General features: G+C 52.6%; 1 protein-coding gene and 1 long non-coding RNA gene across 2 annotated transcripts; one reads left to right on the top strand and one right to left on the bottom strand.

Annotated features, from left to right (window-relative positions):
• Positions 1-3,266: 3,266 nt before the first annotated feature.
• LOC127547447 (uncharacterized) lies at positions 3,267-7,733 on the bottom strand. The gene is made up of 3 exons (XR_007950190.1): positions 7,134-7,733; positions 6,265-6,517; positions 3,267-3,511 (listed from the first exon to the last, which is right to left on the bottom strand). It is a non-coding gene; the product is annotated as an uncharacterized LOC127547447 (long non-coding RNA).
• Positions 7,734-8,679: 946 nt separating this feature from the next.
• Positions 8,680-20,603, top strand: STK17A (serine/threonine kinase 17a). The gene is made up of 7 exons (XM_051978473.1): positions 8,680-8,941; positions 10,732-10,944; positions 14,299-14,443; positions 16,787-16,913; positions 18,164-18,212; positions 18,298-18,477; positions 18,784-20,603. Exons 1-7 carry the CDS (start codon positions 8,772-8,774, stop codon positions 19,091-19,093), a joined length of 1,194 nt encoding a protein of 397 aa, XP_051834433.1. The 5' UTR covers positions 8,680-8,771; the 3' UTR covers positions 19,094-20,603.
• The last annotated feature ends 1,306 nt before the right edge of the window (positions 20,604-21,909 follow it).

The following is a 21,909-nucleotide window of genomic DNA, read 5'->3' as shown; positions in this document are numbered from 1 at the left end:
ACTCTAGAGCTGAGAAGCTCCTGTTTTCCTCCAAAAGAAGCTTGAAAGCCTATCCCCTGTGCCCGAGGAGCAAAGGTCAACTTTAAGAAATGAACCCCCAAAATCCCAAAAGATCTCACACCATAGAAAGCTACTATGGTGGCAAGGAAGATCGCAAAACAAACTCAGAAGAGGACAATAATGGCAAAATGTCTACATGTGAAGCTTCAAAGGGGAATATGAATTGATTTTAAGTTCAAAATGTTGTCTTGGAAGAACTCAAAAAGGATTTTTAGACATTAAGAAAGATAAAAGAAAATTGGGAAAAGAAAAATGAATCATTCAGGAGAATTATGAAAAAAGAGCCAATAGCTTGGGAAAGGAAGCACAAAAACTGGCTGAAGAAAACAACTCTAAAAAATTGGAAAAATGGGGGAAACTACAATAAAGGGAAAAAACACTCCTTTAAAAGTAGAATTGGCTGGATGGAAAAGGAAGTTTTAAGAAAACCTAACAAAAAATAATTAAAAGTTAGAATTGGACAAGAGGAAACTAATGACTCCATAAGACACTGAGAATCATTCACCCAAAATTTTAAGAAATGAAAAAAAATAGAAGAAAATACAGAATACTTCATTGGAAAAACAACTAACCAGGAAAATAAATCCAGGAGAAATAATTTAAGAATTATTAGGCTACCTAAAAGTCATAATAAAAAAGAAACCCAGCCTGGACATGTTCTTTCAAGAAATCATCAAGAAAACTACGCTGATTTCCTAGGACCAGAGGGTAAAATAATCATTGAAAGAATCTATCGATAACCTCCTAAAAGAGATCCCAAAATGAAAATTCCAAATGATATTGCGGCTAAACTCTAGAATTATCAACTCAGGGAAAAATACTGCAAACAAACAGATATCAAAGAGCAGTGAGGCTTATCAATGAGCCACAGCAGTTTCTACATTAAAGAGTCAGAGGAATATAATACTTTGGAAGATAAAGAAGCTTGTACTGAATCAACTACTCAAAAAAATGAGCATAATCTTTCAGGAGAAAAGATGGAATTTCAATGAAATGGGGGACTTTTAATCATTTCTGATGAAAAGACTAGAGCTGAACAGAAAATTAAATCTTCAAATACAAGATTCAAGAGAAGTATCAAAAGATAAACAGAAAAGGAAAAAAAAATGTTATTTAAAGGTTTACATCCTTACTTGAGAAAATGATACTTGTAACTCTTGAGAATTGTATCTCTATTAGAGGGTGTGAATATAAATTGACTTTTACATGGTGATATAAAAAGGAAATGGAAAAATAATTATATTGGGAGAAAAAGAAAGGAAGAAAATGGGGTAAATTAGAAGAGACACAAAAGACCTGTTATAGTAGAGGGAAAGAAAGGAGTGGGATGAGCATTGTTTGAACCTTAATCTCATTGGATTTGACTCAAAGAGGGAATAATATATACTCTAAGTTGAGTATAAGAACTTATCTTACTCTATAGGGAGGTGGGAGGGGAAAGAGGAAAAAAGGGAATAAGGGAAATTGATAGAAGGGAAGCAAAAGATCATAAAAAAAGGGGAAAGACCCCTATGTGCACAGCTTTTTTTATGGTGGCAAGGAATTGGAAATTGAGAGGATATCTATCAGTTTAGGAATGACTAAATAAGTTATGGTACATGAAAGTAATAGAATATTGTTCAATAAAAATGATGAACAAGTTGATTTCAGAAAAGCCTGGAAAGATTAACATGAATTGATGCTGAGTGAAGAGAACAGAGTCAGGAGATCATCGTACACCGTCAAAGAAAGATTGCTTTGATATGATAGCTGTGGCTCTTCTCAGCAATGTGGTGTCCAAGACAATTCCAATAGATGTGGGATGGAAAATGTCATCCATATCCAGAGAGAAAACTGGAGATTGAATGCTGATCAAAATATACTATTTTTATCTTTTTTTTTTCTTTTTATTAGATCTTGAGTTAGACTCGACTGAGAAAAAAAACAGATTGCTACAATCCATAAAAAGATCATGAAAATCCAAAGGTATCACTGAGAAATATATCACTAAAGACTGGTCAGAAGAAGGCATATTGGTTGATAGCTACTTGGCAGGGAATGGCAGGAAATGCTAGGAAAACAGGTCTTTCCCCCACCCCATTTGATAATCAGTTTGGTTCACAGAGAGGAGTAGCTTCTGACCACATATAATTAATTCATCCCCTGAAAGTCTATTAATTGGATACTGATTCAGAAAAGCTGATGAGGTGGAGTGACCCACCTGGTAGAAGCGGCAGCTTCCAAATAATGTTTGGTCTTGGATGTAATCCTCTCAGTGATAATGTGACCTCAGCAACAGTTGGAGAACAGGTTGTCTTTCCCCCTGGGATAATGGTAGTAAGGGCTTCCACTTCCTAAGTGGAAAAGGGACTTTTCATGCAAGGAGCCCCCGGCTGCTTTTACTTCTTGTATGTTTTGTACTTTAGCATAATGCTTTATGAATGTTGAAAGACATAGAGAAATCACAAGGTTGACATTTCCACTGGCAAGGGAGCAGTAATAAAGTTCCCTAGAACAGCAGTGGCTGATGTCAGAGAGGATTATGGAGGTATCGGACTGTGCAAACACTTCCAAAACACAAAGATGATCCATGTTGGTTAATAGTACAATAGGACAATGTTAAGTGAAGAGATGAAATGTGGACTGGCTTGCCAATGAGCATAATAATGAAAGTCTTCATGAGACTTATCTCACATCCTTCCAGCAACAGTGATTGGAAGTCACTACTAAACTCTGTTTGAATCATTCTGTGATCATCCTCCTTTGCATCGCATTCCCTTTTCCATGGGAGAATACAAACTTGTTTCATTCGTGATTCATGTTTATATCTTGGGTACATTTTTAATTTATCCACTTTTAAGAAATCTCGTGGGCTCTCAAAACCACAACAAGGAGGAAGATTATATTGAAGGCTTGTGGCTCTTACACAGCTTTAAACTAAAAATGAATAGGGAGAGAGAGAAAAACCACCCACATACACCCACAAGCCAGAGAGCATAAGGAGAGATGGGTATGACACAGGAAGAACATCAGGGTAGAAACCTATTAATTTACTGGAGACGACGTTCAAGATGGGAGACGGTAATCATGCCGATGGCCTCGGATGTCTTTATGCAATGAATGCCCAAAGCACGAATGAAATATCCGGGTGAATGAGAGATGCCAAAATAAGGAAATAAATACAACTCGAGACGATTGTGGAAATTTGGTGGAACGTGACTCATATCTTAAAAATGACAATGGATGGAAATACTTTATTCAAAAGAAACAATTGGAGATCAAAAAAAGCCGGGAGTTAAATGGTATATTGAGAAGATATATTCCCACAAGGAACTCCAGAAATCAAGGAACAGGGAAGCTCATCAGTAGCAGTCGGTGGCAGCTTGACAGTGTTGCCGCCAGCGATGGCGGGCCCCTTCTCCACAAGGCGTAGCCCTCAATGGTGACTTCAAAGACCAAGCTAGAGTCAGGTCTGATTGAAAGGGAGAAGAGGGAGAGCAATTTATGAATCAATAGCATGTATTGTACACCTACCATATACTGTCAACAGGGTCACCAAAGCCATATTTCCATGGCCCAGCTGGTCCTCTGAAAGCACTGTTACCTTCAGAATGCATCATAAGCATCTCTAGGATTAGCCTGGAGTTTTTAGTGGGGGGGTTCCCTGCTAAGAAAGAGAAGGGAGAGGGTGAGAGAGACACCTTGGAAAAGATATGAAAAAAAGTGCTTTGAGATACATCCTTAAGCAGCAACTAAGGAAGAATAAAAAGATTGCTGAGCAGCTGTGAGTGTCCAGTTGAGTCCGGACACTCCCTAATGCATCAATGTGCAGCAGATCCAGTGGCAAGGTCAGGGGATTTTGTCCAGCTACCTTCAGCATCGTGTCCAGCAAGGCAGAAGCAGCCACATGCTAAGAGAATTGGGAATCTAGGATAGAAGACAGGCTTGAGTCACCTTGGTGAGTGACAACGTCAAGGCCGCCGGGAGCAATGCAGGACCAGAACAGGGGAGGTGTGCCGGCAAAGGGGCAGGGACTATGTGAGTGAAAGTCACAGACAACATGGACAGCCCAGGCAAGGCCAAGGGAGAGACAGAAGGAGACGTGTGTACAAAAGGGTCAAATAGGATTACTACAGGAGAGTCTGAGCACCATGGCATGGAGTCAGAGGGGGAGGCTCTGAGAAAAGTGACGCTTGTTCCCTTCCCCTCCACCCCCCCTTCCATTATCTTATGTTATCTTTCGTTTTTGTTCTTTTTCTTTTTTCTTGTATATAAATTCCTTGAGAACAGAGATTGTACATATACTTTATGTATATATGCTGTACGTATGCATATATACACATAATGAAACTATATATGTATGTATATATGTGTGTGTGTATATACACACACACACACACACACACACACACACACACACACACAGGAATGGATTGGAGGCCAAGCTTTCTAAGAAAAAATCCTGTCCAGGTGAAGATTGAAATCTTCAATGATAAGGGGGAGTTGGGATGGAGAGGAAGGCCAGTGCTGAATTACTAGTAACAGGAAGGCAGTGTTCTGGGGGCCAGCACATAGCACTGACATCGACATGAGCCGATCAATCTAAATGGCTGGAATGAGCCTCCGAAGAGGAGGAGGGGCCCCCAGGTAAGGGGGAGAGAGAGAGAGGGCTCAGAGGCCTCAGGCAGTTTTCAAATTGATCATGCAGCCTAATCACCGACTTCAGTGATTTATTGAACATTAAGCATTGAGTCAAGTTCTCAGAGCAAAAAAATAGCTCCCAGACCCAGCATGCCCCTGGCCTGAAAATTCTCAGCTCTGAATCTGAGCCAAGCTTCATGAGCCAACCTTAGGAAAATTCAGGTTTTACTTTTGCGGGGGTGTGTCTGTGTTGGGGGGTGCTACATCTTTATGCAATAATTGACTGCTAAAATTCAACTTCTTTGGGTGGGGTGTGTGAGTGTGTGTGAGAGAGAGAAAGACAGACAGACAAACAGACAGACAGAGAGATGGAGAGAGAGAAAGAGAGAGACAGAGACAGAGACGGCAACAAGAGACAGAGACAGAGAGAAAGACAGACAGACAGATGGAGAGAGAGAAAGAGACAGAGACAGAGACAGCAACAAGAGAGAGACAGAGAAAGAGAGAGAAAGACAGAGAGAGACAGAGACAGAGGGAGAGAGAGACAGAGACAGAGAGAGACAGAGAGACAGAGACAGAGAGGAAGAAGAGAGAAAGAGAGAGAGAGAGAGAGAGAGAGGAAGAAGAGAGAAAGAGAGAGAGAGAGAGAGAGGAAGAAGAGAGAGAGAAAAACAGCAACAAGAGACAGAGAGACAGGGACAGCGACAAGACAGAGAGAGAGAGAGACAGAGAGAGACAGAGACAGACACACACACACATACAGAGAGAGAGAGAGAGAGAGAGAGAGAGAGAGAGAGAGAGAGACCAGTTGAGTCATGTTGGGCTGCCTTGTCTCCCCAGTTTGAGCTCCCAACGTGGCACCCTTAGAACTCCACAGGGAACAGAGAGCTCTTGCCAGGGGTTGATTGGTTAATTATCCTCTAGCCATCTAAATGGTAAATGGGAGAGTCGGACATTATAAAGTAATTACATGTCTAGTCCTAGCACTACACAGATAAAAACTAGGCTGTCTTTCTAAATTGGTGGCAAGCTACAAAGTGGAAGTGAAGATGAAAGCACTGGCTGCCCTGAGAAATATCAACTTTGCCTCCATTCTCTCTGGGGTAGACAGTGGGGGGAGGAGCACGTCCCAGTCATCTGAGAGAGCCTGGAATAGCCTGGCCCAGGCCCCCCACAGCTGCTCCATCAGTGGCCTGAACGGTCCTGAAGAAAAGTGCTTCTTGTCCTTCATCAATCCCACAGCAGAGTCTGGGAGGGGATAATGGATGGAGAGCTGGAAGGAACTAGAGGTTTATCAGACGAACAGAACAAAGGGGAGAGGTTCAGTGGTTCAGCCAAAGTCACACAGGACGGAGAGGGCCGGAGAGCCAGGACTCAGGGGACAATATGTGACTGCTACATTTTCGCTCCTCCTCTCTCCCCACATCCCTGCTCCAGGGCTAGAGTGGACCTCTGCTTCCTGATCTGTAAAAGGAGGGCAGTGGGCTAGTAGACATCTGTGATCCCACTGATCCCTTCTGGCCTACATCCCATGATCCTTTGGGGGCGGGTATTGCAAGCTAAACCAATGGAGCGGACACCCACCATGCCAAAAGATCGTGAAAACAAACGGATCTTCGGATTCCCGAGGAGGGTTTAGAGTGACTGAAAAATCCGCTGTGAAACTGGATGGGTTGAATTAATTGACTACGTGCCTTCCCTAAACAAGGTGAGCTGCGTGTATCGGGGGACGTGTCCAGATGCGTGTGTCTCCACAGCCAGGGAAGAGCAGCGAGTTTGGGGTGCTGTGTCAGAACGGACACCGACGGGTGGGTCTGTGATTTTCAGGAGAGGAATACTGGAAAAAACCAACAGAACCAATCCCTGTGGCCTCCCAGAATCCCCAGAGGTGGGTTCATAAACTGCATGAGCTCCAAGCCTGAAACAGGTGACTGGCGCTTGGCTTGGGAAAATGTCAAGGCAGGCTGCCATGTTGGAAAGGGGAAAAGACAACCGGCATCTCCCATGAAAGGGATGCTCCTCCTCTCCCAGGCCCCGCCCCCTCTGCCCAAGAACATCGAGGAGCCCCCTCCCCCCGAAGCGCTTCCCCCGCCCCCTCTCCCGCTGTCACTGCGCTCCTGGAGCGGATCCTGTTATTATGATCAAGTTAACAGGTACAGCTTCAGGGCCTTTTCTGGGCTAAGCCAAACGCTCGGCGGCTCAGGAGCCCGAGGAGCACGAGGACGCTCTCAGGAGAGCTGGGAAATCAGGGGGACACCACGAAGCCCCGGGGAGCTCCCTGCCCCTCTGTCTAACCCACCACCGTGAGCTTCACGAGATCCTCCATTTTACCCCCTTTTCCTGGGGTTGGACGGCAATGGGGGCGACCCCATGGGGGAGCAAGGAGGAACTGGCCTTGTTGGGGACAATTTCACTCCATTCAATGAGAACATTCCGGCTACTGTTCTGCTCACCTGGCGCTTTCCTGGCCAGACCAATGGTCTCCTCTCCTCCTGTACCGGCCTCTCTGCTTGGCTGGTCTCTTGGGGGTTCCCTACGTTTCACTTCCCAGCTCTGGCCGGTTCCCTCAGAGGGACATCTCCGGTTTCCGTCCCTTCCCCAACCAACCTCAGCTTTACTCCAGTTTCTTGCCTGAGTCCCTCATGTGCTTCTTCTGGAAGGGGATGGGAAGTGCCCGCCGGCCCCAGCCCCAGCCCCAGACTTGGTTGGTGTCCCGTTCCTGGGTCCCCCACCCTCCATCCTCAGCCTGATTTGGGGTACTGCCGAGCACAGCCAGGGGAGGATCTGGCCAACCCTCTGAACCCGGGCGGGAGGAGAAATAGCCCCATCCTCCTGGGGGCATAGAGTAAAAGTACTCAGGGCCCGTCTTCCTCACTCCACTATGGCGCTGGGTCCGCCTGCAGTGGTTGCAGCCTGGGAACAGGAATCGTCCTCAGCCCCACCGCCCCTGGACACCCTCACTATCCAGAAACAGCCTCCAAGTCCTGTTCTCTGCCCCTCCCGACTGGGCAACACCAGGCTTGTCCGTGCCCAGGCCCTCAGCCCCTGCCCAGGATGCCTGCTGGCTCTGAGGCTGCCCCCTCCTGTGATGTCAGAGTTCACTGGACAACTGGGCGGGTATATTGGCCACACCCATGGGATTGTCAGGGCCAGGGAACCTCTGGTAAAATGGAAACTTCCTCCCTGTTTCTCCACTGCTTCAAATGACTCCCATGGTCCAGCGAGCCTGGCCCCAGCCCACCCTCAGCATTGCCCAGCATCAGATGCCCAGGCGCCTTCCAGAATCCTCTCTGGCCTTCCTCAAACTCCCCCTCAAACCGTGTGCCCGAGGGATAAGTTGAATTCTTCCACCCTCCTGGGCATCCCGTGGCCAAGCCGGCCTCTGCACCCGCCCTCCTGGGCATCCCGTGGCCAAGCTGATGCCCCCAGAGCAGTCCTGGGGCAGTGCCAGCCTAGCCACGGGCACTCTCCAAGCGGGCAGCAGAGTTCCTTCCGGCCAACGCACAGACCGCGGCCTTTCCTCTCCCGTCCCCCAAGCGGGGTCGGCCCCAGAGCCACCTCTTCTGTGGCCTCGGACCCCTTTGAGCAATGGCAGAAAGCAGCAGGGAGGCAAAGGGAAGGGAGATTTCAGGGCCTCAGTTTCCCCATCTGTAAAACACGAGGGTAGTGCCGGACGGCCCGCAGTCCTCCCTCATCCCTGGGCAGCTCCCTTCAGGTTCCGTAGGCTGGCATCTGCCAGGCTCCGGGTTTTCGCCCATCCCGCGGCCCTGCCGCTGCCCAGCTCGGCCCCTGCGTTTTGGCTCCGCACCGGAAGGTGGCGCAGCCGCTCGCCCTCGGCCGGCCTTAACCCTTGGGAAGCTCGGGCCGGCCCTTTCTCCGCCCCTCCCCTCTCTTCCTTCCCCGGGGAAGGGCGGGGCTAGAGGCGCGGGGGCGGGGCCCTCCCGGCGCGCAGGCGCAGAGGCTCGCGGCCAGAGGCACGGGCGGCGCGCGGAGCGGTGGGGCTCAGTGTGGGCTAGCGGCGGCGGTTGGCGGGAGTCCCGCGAGAACCGGAGCCGGAGCGGGCGCGGGGCCGGGGCGGCCGGGCCGGGGCCATGATTCCCCCGGAGGAGGCTGCGGCGGCGGCCGGAGCGGCCGGGACCGGGGTCCCTCCGGAGCGGGCGCGGGGTCGGACGCGGGGCCTGCTGAGGGACATCCGCACCCCGGTGTGCCGGGAGCCCTTCCAGGAGCGCTACGGCCTGAGCCCGGGCCGCGAGCTGGGCAGGTGAGGAGGGGGCCGCGGGGCCCAAGTCTGCGTGCAGGACTGAGGGGAACCGGGGCATCCTCCCCCAGCCGGTAGTAACGAGGCGCTTCGCCCGGGGCTGGAGCAGTGGGAAGGGGGAGGCTCGGACACTCCTCCGGGGAAGGGGGAGGGGCTTTTAGAGATGGGGCGCCCTTCCTGGGCCCCCAGATGGAGCCAGCAACACTCCCGGAGGTCCCGGGTTTCAGGGCTCCGGGATCCGGGTCCATGAGTGTTCCCTTGCCTGCTGAAGCCCCAAGAAGAGCGGACCTCCCCCTGGGTTTCCGCTTAGAATTGTGTCTTTGTGCTGGGTCTGGGGGAGAGCTTGGCCTCTCCGCAGCCGAGTTCGGGTCCCAGCTCGGGGACTTGTCCGAGGTGGTCCCCGTGCAGGCGCCTGTGCTTGGATCCCCTTAGTTGGCTGGGAGGTACATCTAGGTCCCCTTGGGCTTCCCGCTCCGAGCTCAGCTCCTGGCCTGTCTGGGTCCCCGCAACCCCTCCCTGCCCGTTTATTTCCTGGAAGACTTAGAGGAAGGGCGCTGTGTGAGGGCGAGATTCTGCCCGGGTCCCTGAGGACCCTCCAAATTGTGGTTTTCAGAGTTTGGGTGACCCCCCCCTCGCCTCAGTTTCCCTGGGTGGCTTGTTAGGTCTCTGCAAACATTGCTTGGAGAAGGGCTCCAGGCTCAGGAGCACGGGGCAGCTGTGTGCCAGGATGAAATGCCCATGGTACCAGCTGTCCTGGGCATTGGATCCAAAGAAGGGAAGCGGGGCCCAGAGCCTGCCCAGCTTTGCCCGGCCTGTGGTAGCGAGCCCCTCACTGCCCGCCCCCCCAGCTGCCCCTCTGGGCCAGAAAGCCGCCCTCCAGTCTGGCCCACCAACTTGAATCTGTATGCTTCTCCCCTCACTTTCTGAGAAGTTGGGAAAACTGCTAGAGACGTGTGAGGGGTGGGCAGTGCCCACCATGTTCCATCATCTGCAGGTTACACGGGCTCCGGTCGCTTGGGCGGAGACCCTGGTTGCCAGGCTTCCTGCCAGGCACTCCCAGCTGTTGGTCAGCTCCATGGGTCATGGATGGCTCTTCATAATTGGCAAAGGAGCACCAGGAAAGGCTTCATACAGAGGGTGGCGTCTGAGCTGCTGCTTAAAGAAGGGGGGGGAGGTCCTGAAGCGGGGGGTGGTAGTCAGTGAGGAGGGGGTGCACCCAGGGGAGGTGCTGGGCAGTCAGCATTCTATTGGCTTTCTCCTGAAAATGATTTCTTGTAAATATTGGTCTAAGACTGTCACCGATTAAAATCTAAATTAGCAGGCAATTAGTGTTTTTAACAATAGTTTCATTTGTAAAACTCTTTGGTAGAGCAGAAGTGGTGCACTCAAAAATAGATACTGTTGGCCACATGTTGACTTTGAAAACCACAAATAAACATTAGCTGTGTTGTGTTGTGTTTTCATTTTGCTCAATTGTTTCCGTTTCAAAGTTACTTTGTAATAATCCGGTTGGCCCATGTTGAAGGTATTGGGTTTATCTCTGGTACAGATGAAATTTGACATAATTCTTATTGTTAGGTTACTGTTAATTTGATAGCAGTTTTAAAATTAAATATCCCTTTTTTTTGCTCATATTTAAGAATATAGTATCTTATCTAAATCTGATTTATTTGACTCTGAATGTGACTCTGACCCAAATTTTTAGCAAGGAAACAAACACAGATCCTCAATCGGCACAATTAGTTTTTTAGGCCAGCCTAAATGACTTTGTATATCTTTGTATTTAATTCCAGAGGCAAATTTGCAGTGGTCAGGAAATGTGTCAAGAAAGATTCTGGAAAAGAATTTGCAGCAAAATTCATGAGGAAAAGAAGAAAAGGCCAAGAATGCCGGATGGAAATAATTCACGAGATCGCGGTCCTTGAGCTAGCCCAGGGCAACCAGCGCATCATCAACTTACACGAAGTCTATGAAACCTCGTCAGAAATGATCTTAGTGCTGGAATAGTAAGTACTCTTCCTGCAATTCCAAAGGGAATGGTAGCTACGGAATGGGCTCTAGACTACTCGGCGGCCGGAATAGCTAATGGAGAGCACCTTTGGCCACCCCCCAGGCCGAGCATCTCAGTTCCTTCCTTCTCTTACATAGGGCGAGGGTCCTCCCGAGCTGAGTGATCAGCAGACCACAGGAGGAATGGACTCATTTGGTCGGAAGCTTTTTGTATGGCATGTCCTTCTAGGAAAACAATGTCATGTCTGTGCCTTTGTCCATTCGGCAAGACTGAGCATGCAAGGGAAGCCAAGGGAAAGGCTGGCAATGGGAGAAGGGGAACCCCAAGGCACAGAACCCCCTCTTGTCCCACTGCATGTTTTCCCAAGAGGATGCTCTGAATTGGAGAGCTAGAAGCAGGCTTGAGAAAAGGGGAGTCACCACCTCGAGAGGCAGCCCACTCCACCCCAAAATGGTCCTTAGGGTTACTTGTTCTGTCCTGAGGCCCACAGAGCCGGTCTGTCCCTGTACAGGACTGCCCTTTAGGGACTGGAAGGGCCATCACATTAGTTTCCTTTATGGGTCCTGGCCTGGAATCCAGGCCCTTGACAGCCATGATCCCCGGCTGGAGTCGGCTGCTCAGCCCTCACAGGCAGCCCCAAACTGCGTTTGAGCTTTTGCCTGCACAACATGACATTTGTCCACTGTTGACCGCGGGTCCCTCGGCCTGTGGGATCCTTTTGGATCCTGCCTCGGTTCTTGGTGTTTGTTTCTCTCCAAGCCACGAGCACAAATGTGGGCCCCTGGCAGCTCAGACAGTCGTGGGACTGAGACCCCCAGAACTAGCAGCCCCCATTCAATGGCTTTTTTATGGAGGCCATTTTCCCATTAGTCAGGCGGCTTTTCAGAAAGAGGGAGTTGACGTGCACACGCCTCCAGATGGAAAGCGTGTTCGAGAAATGCCGCAGGACCGTGGGAATTCTCTGAAAGCCTCCCTCCTGCCTGGGATCAGGCTGTAAAAAAGCGCTCTAGATCCTGGAACACTGGAGCAGAGAGGCCCGAGCTTCTCGCCATTCCCTCTCCTCCCTCTGGTGCCGTCTCTGGGGTTGATGCAAACTGTCATTTTCATTTTAAAGAAGGGATTCTTAACCTGGAGCCTACAGACCTGGGGAGCCCTAAGGAGGCTGAGGACCAGAAAATTGTCTCAGAGGGAACGTTGCAGCACAGTCTTTCTTAGTATCTTAACAGAAATTCTTGCTGTTATTATTTAAGTTCCTTTAACCTCCAGCCGAAATGTCTTCCAATTATTGAATTTTGGGGTTCTACCAGACTGCCTGGGGGTCCCACACGTGCAGAAATGTGCCAGCCCTTGTCCTGGGAACTGGATGTTGGGGTGGGGAGAGATAGAGGGGGAAGGAGAGAGGTTTGGGCAAGGGTGTCACCTCAGGGCTGTGCAGAGATGCCTGAGCCCTGCCCTCCATGTGATGTGAAATGAGGTCCATGGCCTGCTTTCCCTGTTGGGTTTGGGCCACAAGGTGGACACCCTGGGAACAGCCATTGTCACCGACTGAGTGAGGAGGCCTCTGACCCCAGATTCACTGGTGCTCCCTCTCCCCAAAACTTTCTTCTCATGGGGGTCCTCGGGCCCTTCCTGGTATCCTCTTAGCTTCCCAGGAGTCGCTGGACAAGACCAGGTGTCAGAGCCCGGCGCCTTCCTCCCGGGCCTCTTTGGCCACCTCTCCCCCTGAGCGCCCCCTCTCCCACCCCCACTTCCCCTTCCCTAAGACCACCCCTAGAATTGAGCCTGCCAGAGCTTGTTTGTTCCTCTCCCCACTTCGGCCTTGGAGCTCCTTGAAGGCAGGGGCTGGTTCCTTCTTTGTGTCCAGGGCCTGACACCCAGTAGGTGCTTCAGACCGGCATTTGATGGACGTGTGGTGGAGGGGCTGTGTGGCAGCCATGCAAGGGAGGGCTTTTATGTGTTCTCATTTCCAGGGAGGACCCTTCCCCTTTTGTCCTGGCATTCTTCAAGAAAGGCAGGTCTTTCCTTTAGAGTAGGGGGGGGCTCGCTCTGGCAGCGGGGGGTGGGGGGAGGGGAGACAGTTGTTGGGAATGTGGGATCTTGGAAGAGGAAAGATCACGAGTTAGCAAAGGCAAGACTTCGCCAAGAGTGAGAAATCCAGCCCGTGTATTTTAGGAAATGATTAGGAAGATTTCTGAGGAAGAGATGAGCGGGAAATCCCCATGTCAATTTGCTGAGGGGATCAAGGTTAAGCTTTGGGATGCATGTTAGTCTGATTAGGACCCTCCTCTCCCCTCCTCGAGAGGGGTCGGGTATGGGGGCTCCACCTTAAAGTGAGAAAAACCATTTTTTCCCCTTTATCTATTTACATCACTTCTGGGTTTGCTCCAACTTGCTATGATGTCTTAGATTTTTATACAGAAAAATTTCAAATTTCTTTCCAACAGTCATTTTGGTAATTACTGCAATTGTTTTTCAGTGCAAAGGGGACTCTTTTCATTGCAAGTAAATCTGAATTTGAGAGAACAGCCTGCCCTCTTCCATTTACACGGTGCTTGATCCTTGGGAGGCCTGGCTGCACATTCAAGCTTCCCAGACAGCTCCAGAAGCAGCACCGCTGTCAAGCGAGACCCCCAGGCCAAGGCTGTTTGTATGACAGCAGCAGCAGCGCTCTAGGCTCATCATGGACGGGAGCCTGGTTCTGCTCGTGTGTGAGGTTCTTTGGGCCTCTTCCATGGAGTTGCCTTTAGATATAAAGTGTGACTGTAGAGGTGTGAGGGTTTGGGTCACAAAGTTTAGAGCCTGTTAGTAGCAAATATGTCATTTTAGACTTATTAATGACCACAAATGCTAATCAGATAGTGAAGCTTCTTTCTCAGAATATAAGATATTTCTTAATGCAAGGAAATCTTTAAAAACCTAAATTATTATACTTTGCACTTTAAATCCCTTCAGAAATGCTAGTCTGTGATGGAAAGAGCCATCTGCATCCGGAGAGAGGGCTATGGGGACTGAATGTGCATCACAACATAGCATTTTCCTTTGTTGTTGTTACTGTCTGTTTGCTTGGGGGTTTTTTCTTTCTCATTTTTTTGTCCTTTTTGATCTGATCTTCTCGTGCGGTAGAATTGCGCGTGTTTAACCTGAACTGGATTACTCGCCGTCTAGGGGAGGGAGGGAGAAGAATTTGGAACACGAGGTTTTGCGAGGGTGAATGCCGAAAATGATCTTTGCTGTTTTTTGAAAATAAAAAGCTGTCTAGTGACTATAAAAAAATTTGTGCCACCCCATGTGGCCCAAATGGGAAAACGCTGGTTTGGGATTAAAAATGGACAAATACTCTTTTTCCCAGTGCTGCTGGAGGTGAAATTTTTGACCAATGTGTAGCTGAGAGAGAAGAGGCTTTTAAGGAGAAGGATGTGCAGAGGCTCATGAGGCAGATTCTAGAAGGCGTCTCCTTTTTACACGCCCACAACGTGGTCCATCTGGATTTGAAGGTGAGGCTTCCTCCTCTGGCAGACTTCATGGGGACGTGGATGGGGGATGCAGGAGATGTAGATGAGGGATGCTCCGTGCAGGCCTGAGGGCTCCTGTGGCCCCAGAGTCTCCTTGGGCACAAGGAGAGGACATGAAACTCCTCACCTACAATTCCTCCCTCCTTCTCTTTATCCTTCTCCGTCTGACTGACTTTATCCTTCCATCCTCTCCCTGGAGTTAGAAGGACTGGGTCCCCCAGCCAGCAGCCCCCTCTCCCTCAGCCTCTGCAGGCCCCCTCTTCTCTCCAGCTGTGTGGTCTCTCTGACCAGGGGTCCCTCAGGCCTCCATTCTCGGCCCCTTCTCCTTTCCCTCTCTCTTCCCTGGGTGTCTCAACCACTCCCGGGAGTTTCCTGAGCTTTCCTGCCCAAACTCTGCTGACCTCGATCTGCCTTCGAGCCAACCTGACCCGAATGGTCAGTGGGCAGCAGAAACTCTTCTGCCCCAAACAGAATCCATCGGCGTTCCTGCTGGCCCCCCTTCTCCCAGCCTGCAGGCTTACAGTGGAGGAATCCTCCTGGACCCCCCTTCTCCCTCATGCATGTGGTGCCCCAGCCTCCTCCGAGCCCCATCTCCCCAGGAATCCCACCTTCCTGCCCCAGGGCAGGCCCTCCCCTCCCTGCGGGGGGCTGCCTGCCTCAGGCTCTCCCCACTACTCCCTTAGAAACCCAACTGGAGGGAAGGAGTGGGGCCTCGGCTTGGCTTTGTGCCCCAGCACTTAGCACAGGCCGGGCAGATGCACACGCACAGTCAGGGCTTTACAAATGCCTGTTGAGTGCCAGGAGCCTTCCAGGGTTCTGGAGTAGCCGGGGCCCCGGGGGCCTGGCAGGGATGGCACTGCCCGGCTTGGTGCAGTTGTGGCTGGAGGCTGTGCAGGAGACCTGAAGGAGAAGCCAGACCCCCAGCTGGTACCCTCCACACCGTGCCACGGGGAAGGGCACCCCAAGAACGCTTGTGCCAGAACGGCGCTGGCAGCCTATCGCAAGGTTGTGTGGGATCTGACGTGGGCACATTTAAAAGGAGCCGCGGGGCTCCTGGAGCAGCTGCTTCTGGAGAGGGTCCTGCCCCCCCTCAGGGCCCATTCGCCTTCAGCAGTGCGGGGTGGACCTCCTTGTGCTTGGAGGGGGCTGAGCTGGTGGGCTCGGGGCCAAACACCCCATGTTAGCGAGGCGCCGGCAGCCGGGTGGCAGGAGGTGAGCAGGCCTGGGAAGCCAGGGAAGGCCTTCAGGGGGGCCGAAGGAAGCATTGGGGACCCCTCAGGACCCTCTGCTGCTGTTAGCTGGTCTGCATCAGCCCCCGCTGCTCAGGGGCTCCCGGGGTTGGGCAGGACCTGAAGAAGCACGTCCAGAAGTGTTGTTCTCTTAGCGATCCAGGCTTGTGGAGGGGGTCACATGAGAGTCCGATCCGGGCCAGGCAAGCAGCCATTTTGGGGGGAGGGGGAGTTAGGCCCCATCGTTCTGGAGGCAGCAAGGTCAGGTGGGTCACTCGGCACAAAGAAAAGCCTCGTTCCTCCCTCTGCCGCCCCTCAGGGAGGGTGTCGGGCTCCATAGCAGTTTCCTTTCTGACTGAATGGGTCAGTGGCCCCAAGGCAGCCCCTTCTACAGCAAGCACAGCCTTCCCGGGGGCCCTCGGGAGCCCCAGAAATGGGCCAGGTTTGGGTGACGCCCCAGACACTGCCTGGATTCAGGGTACAAGGTCACAAGGAAGCCGGGGGGAAGCCTGGGGAGAAGCTGCAGGCCGGGCCTTGTGCCGGGCCCTCTGTGCTGGGATCTCATGGGGTCCTCACGGGGTCTCCCCATTCTACAGGGTCCCCAAGCAGAGGCTCAGTGCAGGCCGGGCGCTCCTCCTCTGTGCCCGCAGCTCCACAGGGCAGATGGGGCCGGCCCGGCGGAGAGAGCAAGTGCAGGCAGGCCGGAGCACTGGCGCCCCAGGACCCTGCTCCTAAGGGGACCTAGCACGCTCCAGGGGTTCCACATCCCTGGGGAATGGCCTCTGCTGTGGCCCCCCAGGACCTGGGCCCTTTTTTGACCTGTCTCCTCAATAGAAGGGGGGCAAGTCTGGCTCACTAAAGCTTGTGCTCCCCGCGCATATGTCCCTATCGTTCGTGTATCGGGGTCCTTCTCCGGGGGCTGAGGGCCAGGGGCGCCCCCCACTACTGCTCTAGGGGGCATCCTCAGGGGGAGCTGCCGGTGCCAGCCTTGGGCCCCTGCCAGGGCACTGGGAAATTCTGAGCTGTGAGAGAAGCTGTGGCTGTTTCTGAGTTGGACTCTTACCTTTGCGATGTTTTGGGGGTCTGCTTCTTCTAGCCCCAGAACGTCCTCCTGACAAGTGAGTCTCCTTTGGGGGACATCAAGATCGTAGATTTTGGCCTTTCCAGAATGATGGAGAGCAGTGAGGAGCTCAGAGAAATTATGGGCACACCTGAATACGTGGGTGAGTATTTGGTGGGGAGTAGGGCTCCCCCTTCATTCTAGAGGAGGGGGGCTGGAAGTGCTCTAAGCCGCCCCTACCCCCATTTCACAGATGAGAAAACTGAGACCCAGAGAGGTCATTCAGTCAGCATTTATTGGTTGCCTACTGTGTGCTGGGAACTGTGCTTTGGGCAGAGGAAGACAGGGGCTGGTGGCTGCCCTGGGCAAGGCCCTGGTAGGCGGAAGGTTCCAGGATGAGCAGAGGAAAGGCCTGGACTCCTCGGGGGGGAGGGGGGGTAACACCCTAGGAGGGAGACTTGAGGAGCGGGGGGCCCAGACATGGAAGGCCTTGTTCATGGAGCGCCTGGATGCCGGGCTGGCCTTGGCAGGGGCGGGTCAGAAGCACCTCTTCTGTTCATGGGGGAGAGGGGAGTTACTGGGGAGAAAATAGTGCAATGATGGCCTCCCCTAGTGTCCCAATGCTTGAAATCTTTTTTCACCTGAAAGGGGAGTTTGGGGTGAAGGTCCTGCCATTGGGGGAGTGTGAAGTCCTGGTGGTCTGTGTGTTTCCAGAGCTGGGGGGGGGGGGGGAGGGGAGGGAGCCCAGGAGGGCAGCCATGTGGCAGGGAGAGCCTCGGGCTCTGAAGGAGAAGTAGGCGGACTGGCTGGCAGCCATGGTCCCTTTTAGGGGGACTCTTTTCCCTCAGGGTGATTGGCCATTAGAAGCCCCGTTGCCTGCCTTCTGCTACCACAAAAGCTCTGCCACGGTTGGCAATCTGCCGAACCTCCAGCTTCCTGGGGGCCTGGACCTCCCGGGTCATTCAGCCGGGGTCCCTCAGGGTCATTCATTTGGATCCCCCCAGCCAGGCCATTTTCTGTTATCTTCCTGCTGATTTTATCCTGACTTGGGTGAGGGGAAGGGAATGGAAAGGCTTGAGGGCATCTCAGAGACACTTTGTGGGCTTCCAAGTGGCCCCGAGTTGGGGGCTCACACTGCGGGGACCGCCATCCCTCAGGTGGCATTGGGGCTAAGGCCTCTGTTGGGGGGTTGAAGACTTGGGGCCCTCCCAGCTGGGCCGTATTGGGCAAAGACATCCTCTGGAGTGGGGCAGACCCGGGACCGAGGAGAAAGTGGGCGCCTGGTGACCCTGTGTCCGCTGGGGGGAGGGGCCTCTGTGTCTCCCGGAGAACTCTGGGGAGAGGAGCTCCCGCCGGGCTCTCTGCAGCGGACTCGCAGCCGTCCCGTAACCGAGTCTCCCTCTCTCTCCGCAGCCCCAGAGATCCTCAGCTACGACCCGATCAGCACGGCGACAGACATGTGGTGAGCACACGGGCGGACGCTCGGGCCTCGGGGCCGTCCTTTGCGCGCCCTCGTTCTGACGGCATCTTCCTCTGTTTTGCCTCAGGAGCATCGGGGTCTTGGCGTACGTCATGCTCACCGGGATATCCCCCTTCCTGGGGGACGACAAACAGGAAACGTTTCTGAACATCTCCCAGATGAACGTCAGCTACTCCGAGGAGGAGTTTGACGTGGTGTCCGAGGCGGCCGTGGACTTCATCAAAGCGCTGCTGGTGAAGAGACCTGAGTAAGTGCGTCCCGCCGGGGGGTCCGCGGGACGTGGGGCTCTCGGTGACGGGAGAGTTGGGGTCTCCCACCGAAAACTTGGGGAGCTTCTGAGCAGCTTTCGGAGGGTCTTGAATGGGGCAGTGAGCCTTCTTGGTGGGGAGGGGACCTCCTCATGGTCTCAGAAGGATGTTGGTTGTAGGTGTGAAATGCCCTAGGAGCTGAAAAGTAGTTTTCACGCCCCGAGCCTGTGGGGACAAAAGCCCCTTTTTCTCCGGGTCTTGTCACCTGCGTCCCCCTAAGCCCGAATGTGCTTTGTCTGATGCAGGGACCGGGCCACAGCCGAGGAGTGTCTGAGCCATCCCTGGCTGACCCAGGGCAGCGGCCCCGATCCCCCCTTGCGGCTCCGGAGCTTGCTGGAAGAGTCCAGCGGCGCCCCAGAGGAGGCGGGGGGGGCCGAGCCGCCGGCCGGGGCCGAGAAGCCGGACGCGGAGGAGCTGGTGCTGGTGGCTTCCTACGTGCTGGGCCCCTGCCGCCAGTCAGAGAAGGAGAAGAGGCAGCCCAAGGCCATCTCCAAGCGGTTCAGGTTCGAGGAGCCGCCGCTGCTGCAGGAGATGGCCGGCGAGTTCATCTACTAGGCGGGGCCCGGGGCCCGAGGAAGGGCCATGCGGGGGGCGCCCACCAGCGAGCTCTGTGGGGGGCTGGTGTCTGCACTTAGATTCTTAATACACGGGGACTCCAGGAGCGTCGAGTGCCAATCCTCACCAGGAGAATGTGCCTTAGCCGCGTGCGCACGGGAGGCCCTGGAGACTTGTAGGGTTTAGTTGAATTGAGAGGCAGAAGATCTCCCCTTGGTTCTTTTTCTAGGAGTCAGAATGGCAGCGAGGACCATTTGGCTGTTTGGGGGCACAGGGGGATCATTAATGAGAAGCCCCCCCTTGGGTTTGTTCCTCCTCCAGAAGGTGACTCTGGTTTGTCCCCTTGGGCCGCGGTCTTGCTTCCCTCCCCCCAGACCTTATCCTTCAAACTACAGTAGTGGGTTAGGAGATGTCATCTGGGGTCAGTGTGATCTGACCAGTATGGGGCCGTGGTCAGTGAGGAGACCCTGTGGTGTTCTGAGAAGGGGAAGATGTGAAAGGCTGCCCGGGGGCCCACACATTTCCCGGAGGAAGCTCGTGACATCCCACCGGTTCTAGGACCCCGATTCTCTTTGCCTCTGGAAACGTTCCCATTGTGTGTGGTGTCTGGAGAGGGAGCTTCCTCTGAAAGAACGTTTGTTCCCAGGTGATCCCAGTTACTTAAATTAAAACTGAATGTATTTTTGTGTGAAAACCTGACGCTCAGTTCCTACATCGCAAGAGAAATTCTCAAGCGTACTGCTGCCAGTGAGACCCTCGCAGTGAGTCACCTGGAGCTCTGAGAGCCTCCGCCTTCGGTCCCCTGGGAACCCTGACATCTATGATCCTTCTCAGTGTGTGGATCCTCAGTATTACTAGGAGCCTTCCCAGTGTTTTCTTTCCTGTTTAATTTATTTTTTAAAAATCTGTTCATTTGTCAGTAGCCTTAGAATGAGTTCAGTTGTAATTTGACTGAAGTGACCTGTGTACACACCTGGTTGGACTGATCCTCACCGTGTGAACCGAGTGACTGGATTGGCTCGGGTCCCATTCGCGCTCAGCTCCCTCGGCTGGAGCCTGTGATGGGCCAAACCCCCCGGAAGGGAGGAAGGCGGGCTCCGCGCTTCTCACCGTTAACAAAAGTTACCATTAACAAAACACTAATAATGCCCGCGTGCAGATCACGAATTCCCCCATCTGGTCTTTCCGGGCTCGCATTCCACTTGTGTTTCTGTTAAATTAAGTCACTGAATTGCATTTAGTGAATTTGCTAAAAAAACAAACAAACAAAAAAAGCTCTCTTTTAAGCTGGCTATTTCAAAATGGCTGCTTTGCAATTTGAAATGTTCTCTATTTTTGGTAAGTTTTTGTGCCTTAAAGTTTGGGTTTTTGTAAGTATTTTTGAGTCATTCATAATTTGTATAAAGTTATTAAAGTTTATTGGTTTGTAAGTTATAAACAGTATGAAAAGTCTTTATATATTACAGGCCAATTAAAGTAAAATTTCTATTATTGTTTGATGGGAACGTCACTAACGAGTTTCTAAACTGACTTGTGGTCGTTTACCCCCTCCCCCCCACCTTGCCGGTGTTCTGGTGGTTGGTCCAACATTGAGGTTCCTGCTCCCACTTGGACCTCCCGGGCCTCTGCATTTTGCAGGTGTGAGGCCTGAGCGACACCTTGGTGTTAGTCGGACTCCTTCCGGTGGGGGCCTGCCCGGCAGCCCCTTACTTGGACCTTTCTGTTCCTGTTGAGGAGGTCCTTTGCCCCTTCCTGGACATTACCGCAGCTGCGCTCTTCAGGTCCTGGGCCCCCCACCCTCCTGGTGCCTTTTTCCTCCATCCCATCTTTCATCCCCTTCCTCCTTTGTAGGAGTCTTTCCAGGGCCGCCTTTGCCTTTTGGGCTTGTTCCTTGGGGATCCAGGCCAGCCGGAATCCCCATGCAGGGAACTCTGGGACCTGTAAGCCCCGCCCTGGGCTCCCCCAGATCCTTCGAACTCAGGCTGCACCTAGCCAAGCTTCACGGGTCCCCATCCCCCGGTTATCTGTCAGTGTTCCAGCAGAGAAGGGCCCGGCAGCGAGATCCCGGCTGAGAGCTGGACCCGCCGCAAGGCCGTTACGGCCTCCTGGGAAACGTCCTTTGGGCTCGGACTAGTCTTTTTCCAACCCCTTTTTGGTGTGTTCTTCCTCTTAATTGGGAAGGTCCCAAGGAGTTTGGGGGCTCTGTGGAGTGTGAGACTTCGGGGTGGCTGGTCAGGATCCGGGCCTCAGACTTTGTCCCCTCACAGCCCTTGGTGTCCGAGAAATGTCCCCGTGACTCTGGCTCCAGCGGGGTAGGAGCAGGTGTACGGACGTCACCCAGGAATCATCCAGGAATCGTTCCTCGCGGTCAGCGACCCCTTCTGGAGTCACGACCCCCAGGAGCTGACAAAGAAATGAAGGCAAGGAAGTTTGAGGGAGGCGTGGCAAAGGGGGAGGGGGCTGAGCCCTGGGGGCCGCCTGGGAGCACGTTCCAGGACAGCTTCACCCTGAGCCTGCTGCCCCACAGCAGATTCCTGACCCTGTTCCCTGGGTGGAGTCTTGTGTTCTGGCTACTCCCTAACTGTTAGTAAACTCCGTTGCCACAGAAACAAATGTTGAATAAATGTTTTCTGAACTGTTTGCAAAGCAGCAGGTGTGTCTGAGGGGAAACCCTGTGGCCATTTAGGCAGAGACACAAGTGAGCGACTGAGGGCCAGCCTTTCCCTCAACTCTTTCTCAAATAGTTAAGTATCAGAAGCAGAATTTTACCAGGAAATAACTCAAAAAGAGGCTCGATCGTCTTAAGGAAAGAGGGG

The sequence above is a fragment of the Antechinus flavipes genome, chromosome 1 (assembly GCF_016432865.1).
Source record: "Antechinus flavipes isolate AdamAnt ecotype Samford, QLD, Australia chromosome 1, AdamAnt_v2, whole genome shotgun sequence".
Classification (NCBI taxonomy): Eukaryota; Metazoa; Chordata; class Mammalia; order Dasyuromorphia; family Dasyuridae; genus Antechinus; species Antechinus flavipes.
The sequence above is the reverse complement of the archived record's forward strand: the minus strand, read 5'-3'. Positions and strand labels throughout refer to the sequence as shown.

Coding starts and splice junctions, on each gene's coding strand:
- STK17A (XM_051978473.1), top strand. CDS start 8,772: ATGATTCCCCCGGAGGAGGCTGCGGCGGCGGCCGGAGCGGCCGGGACC. Junction 10,945..14,298: donor ATGATCTTAGTGCTGGAATA/GTAAGTACTCTT, acceptor TCTTTTTCCCAG/TGCTGCTGGAGGTGAAATTT. Junction 18,478..18,783: donor CTGCTGGTGAAGAGACCTGA/GTAAGTGCGTCC, acceptor TGTCTGATGCAG/GGACCGGGCCACAGCCGAGG.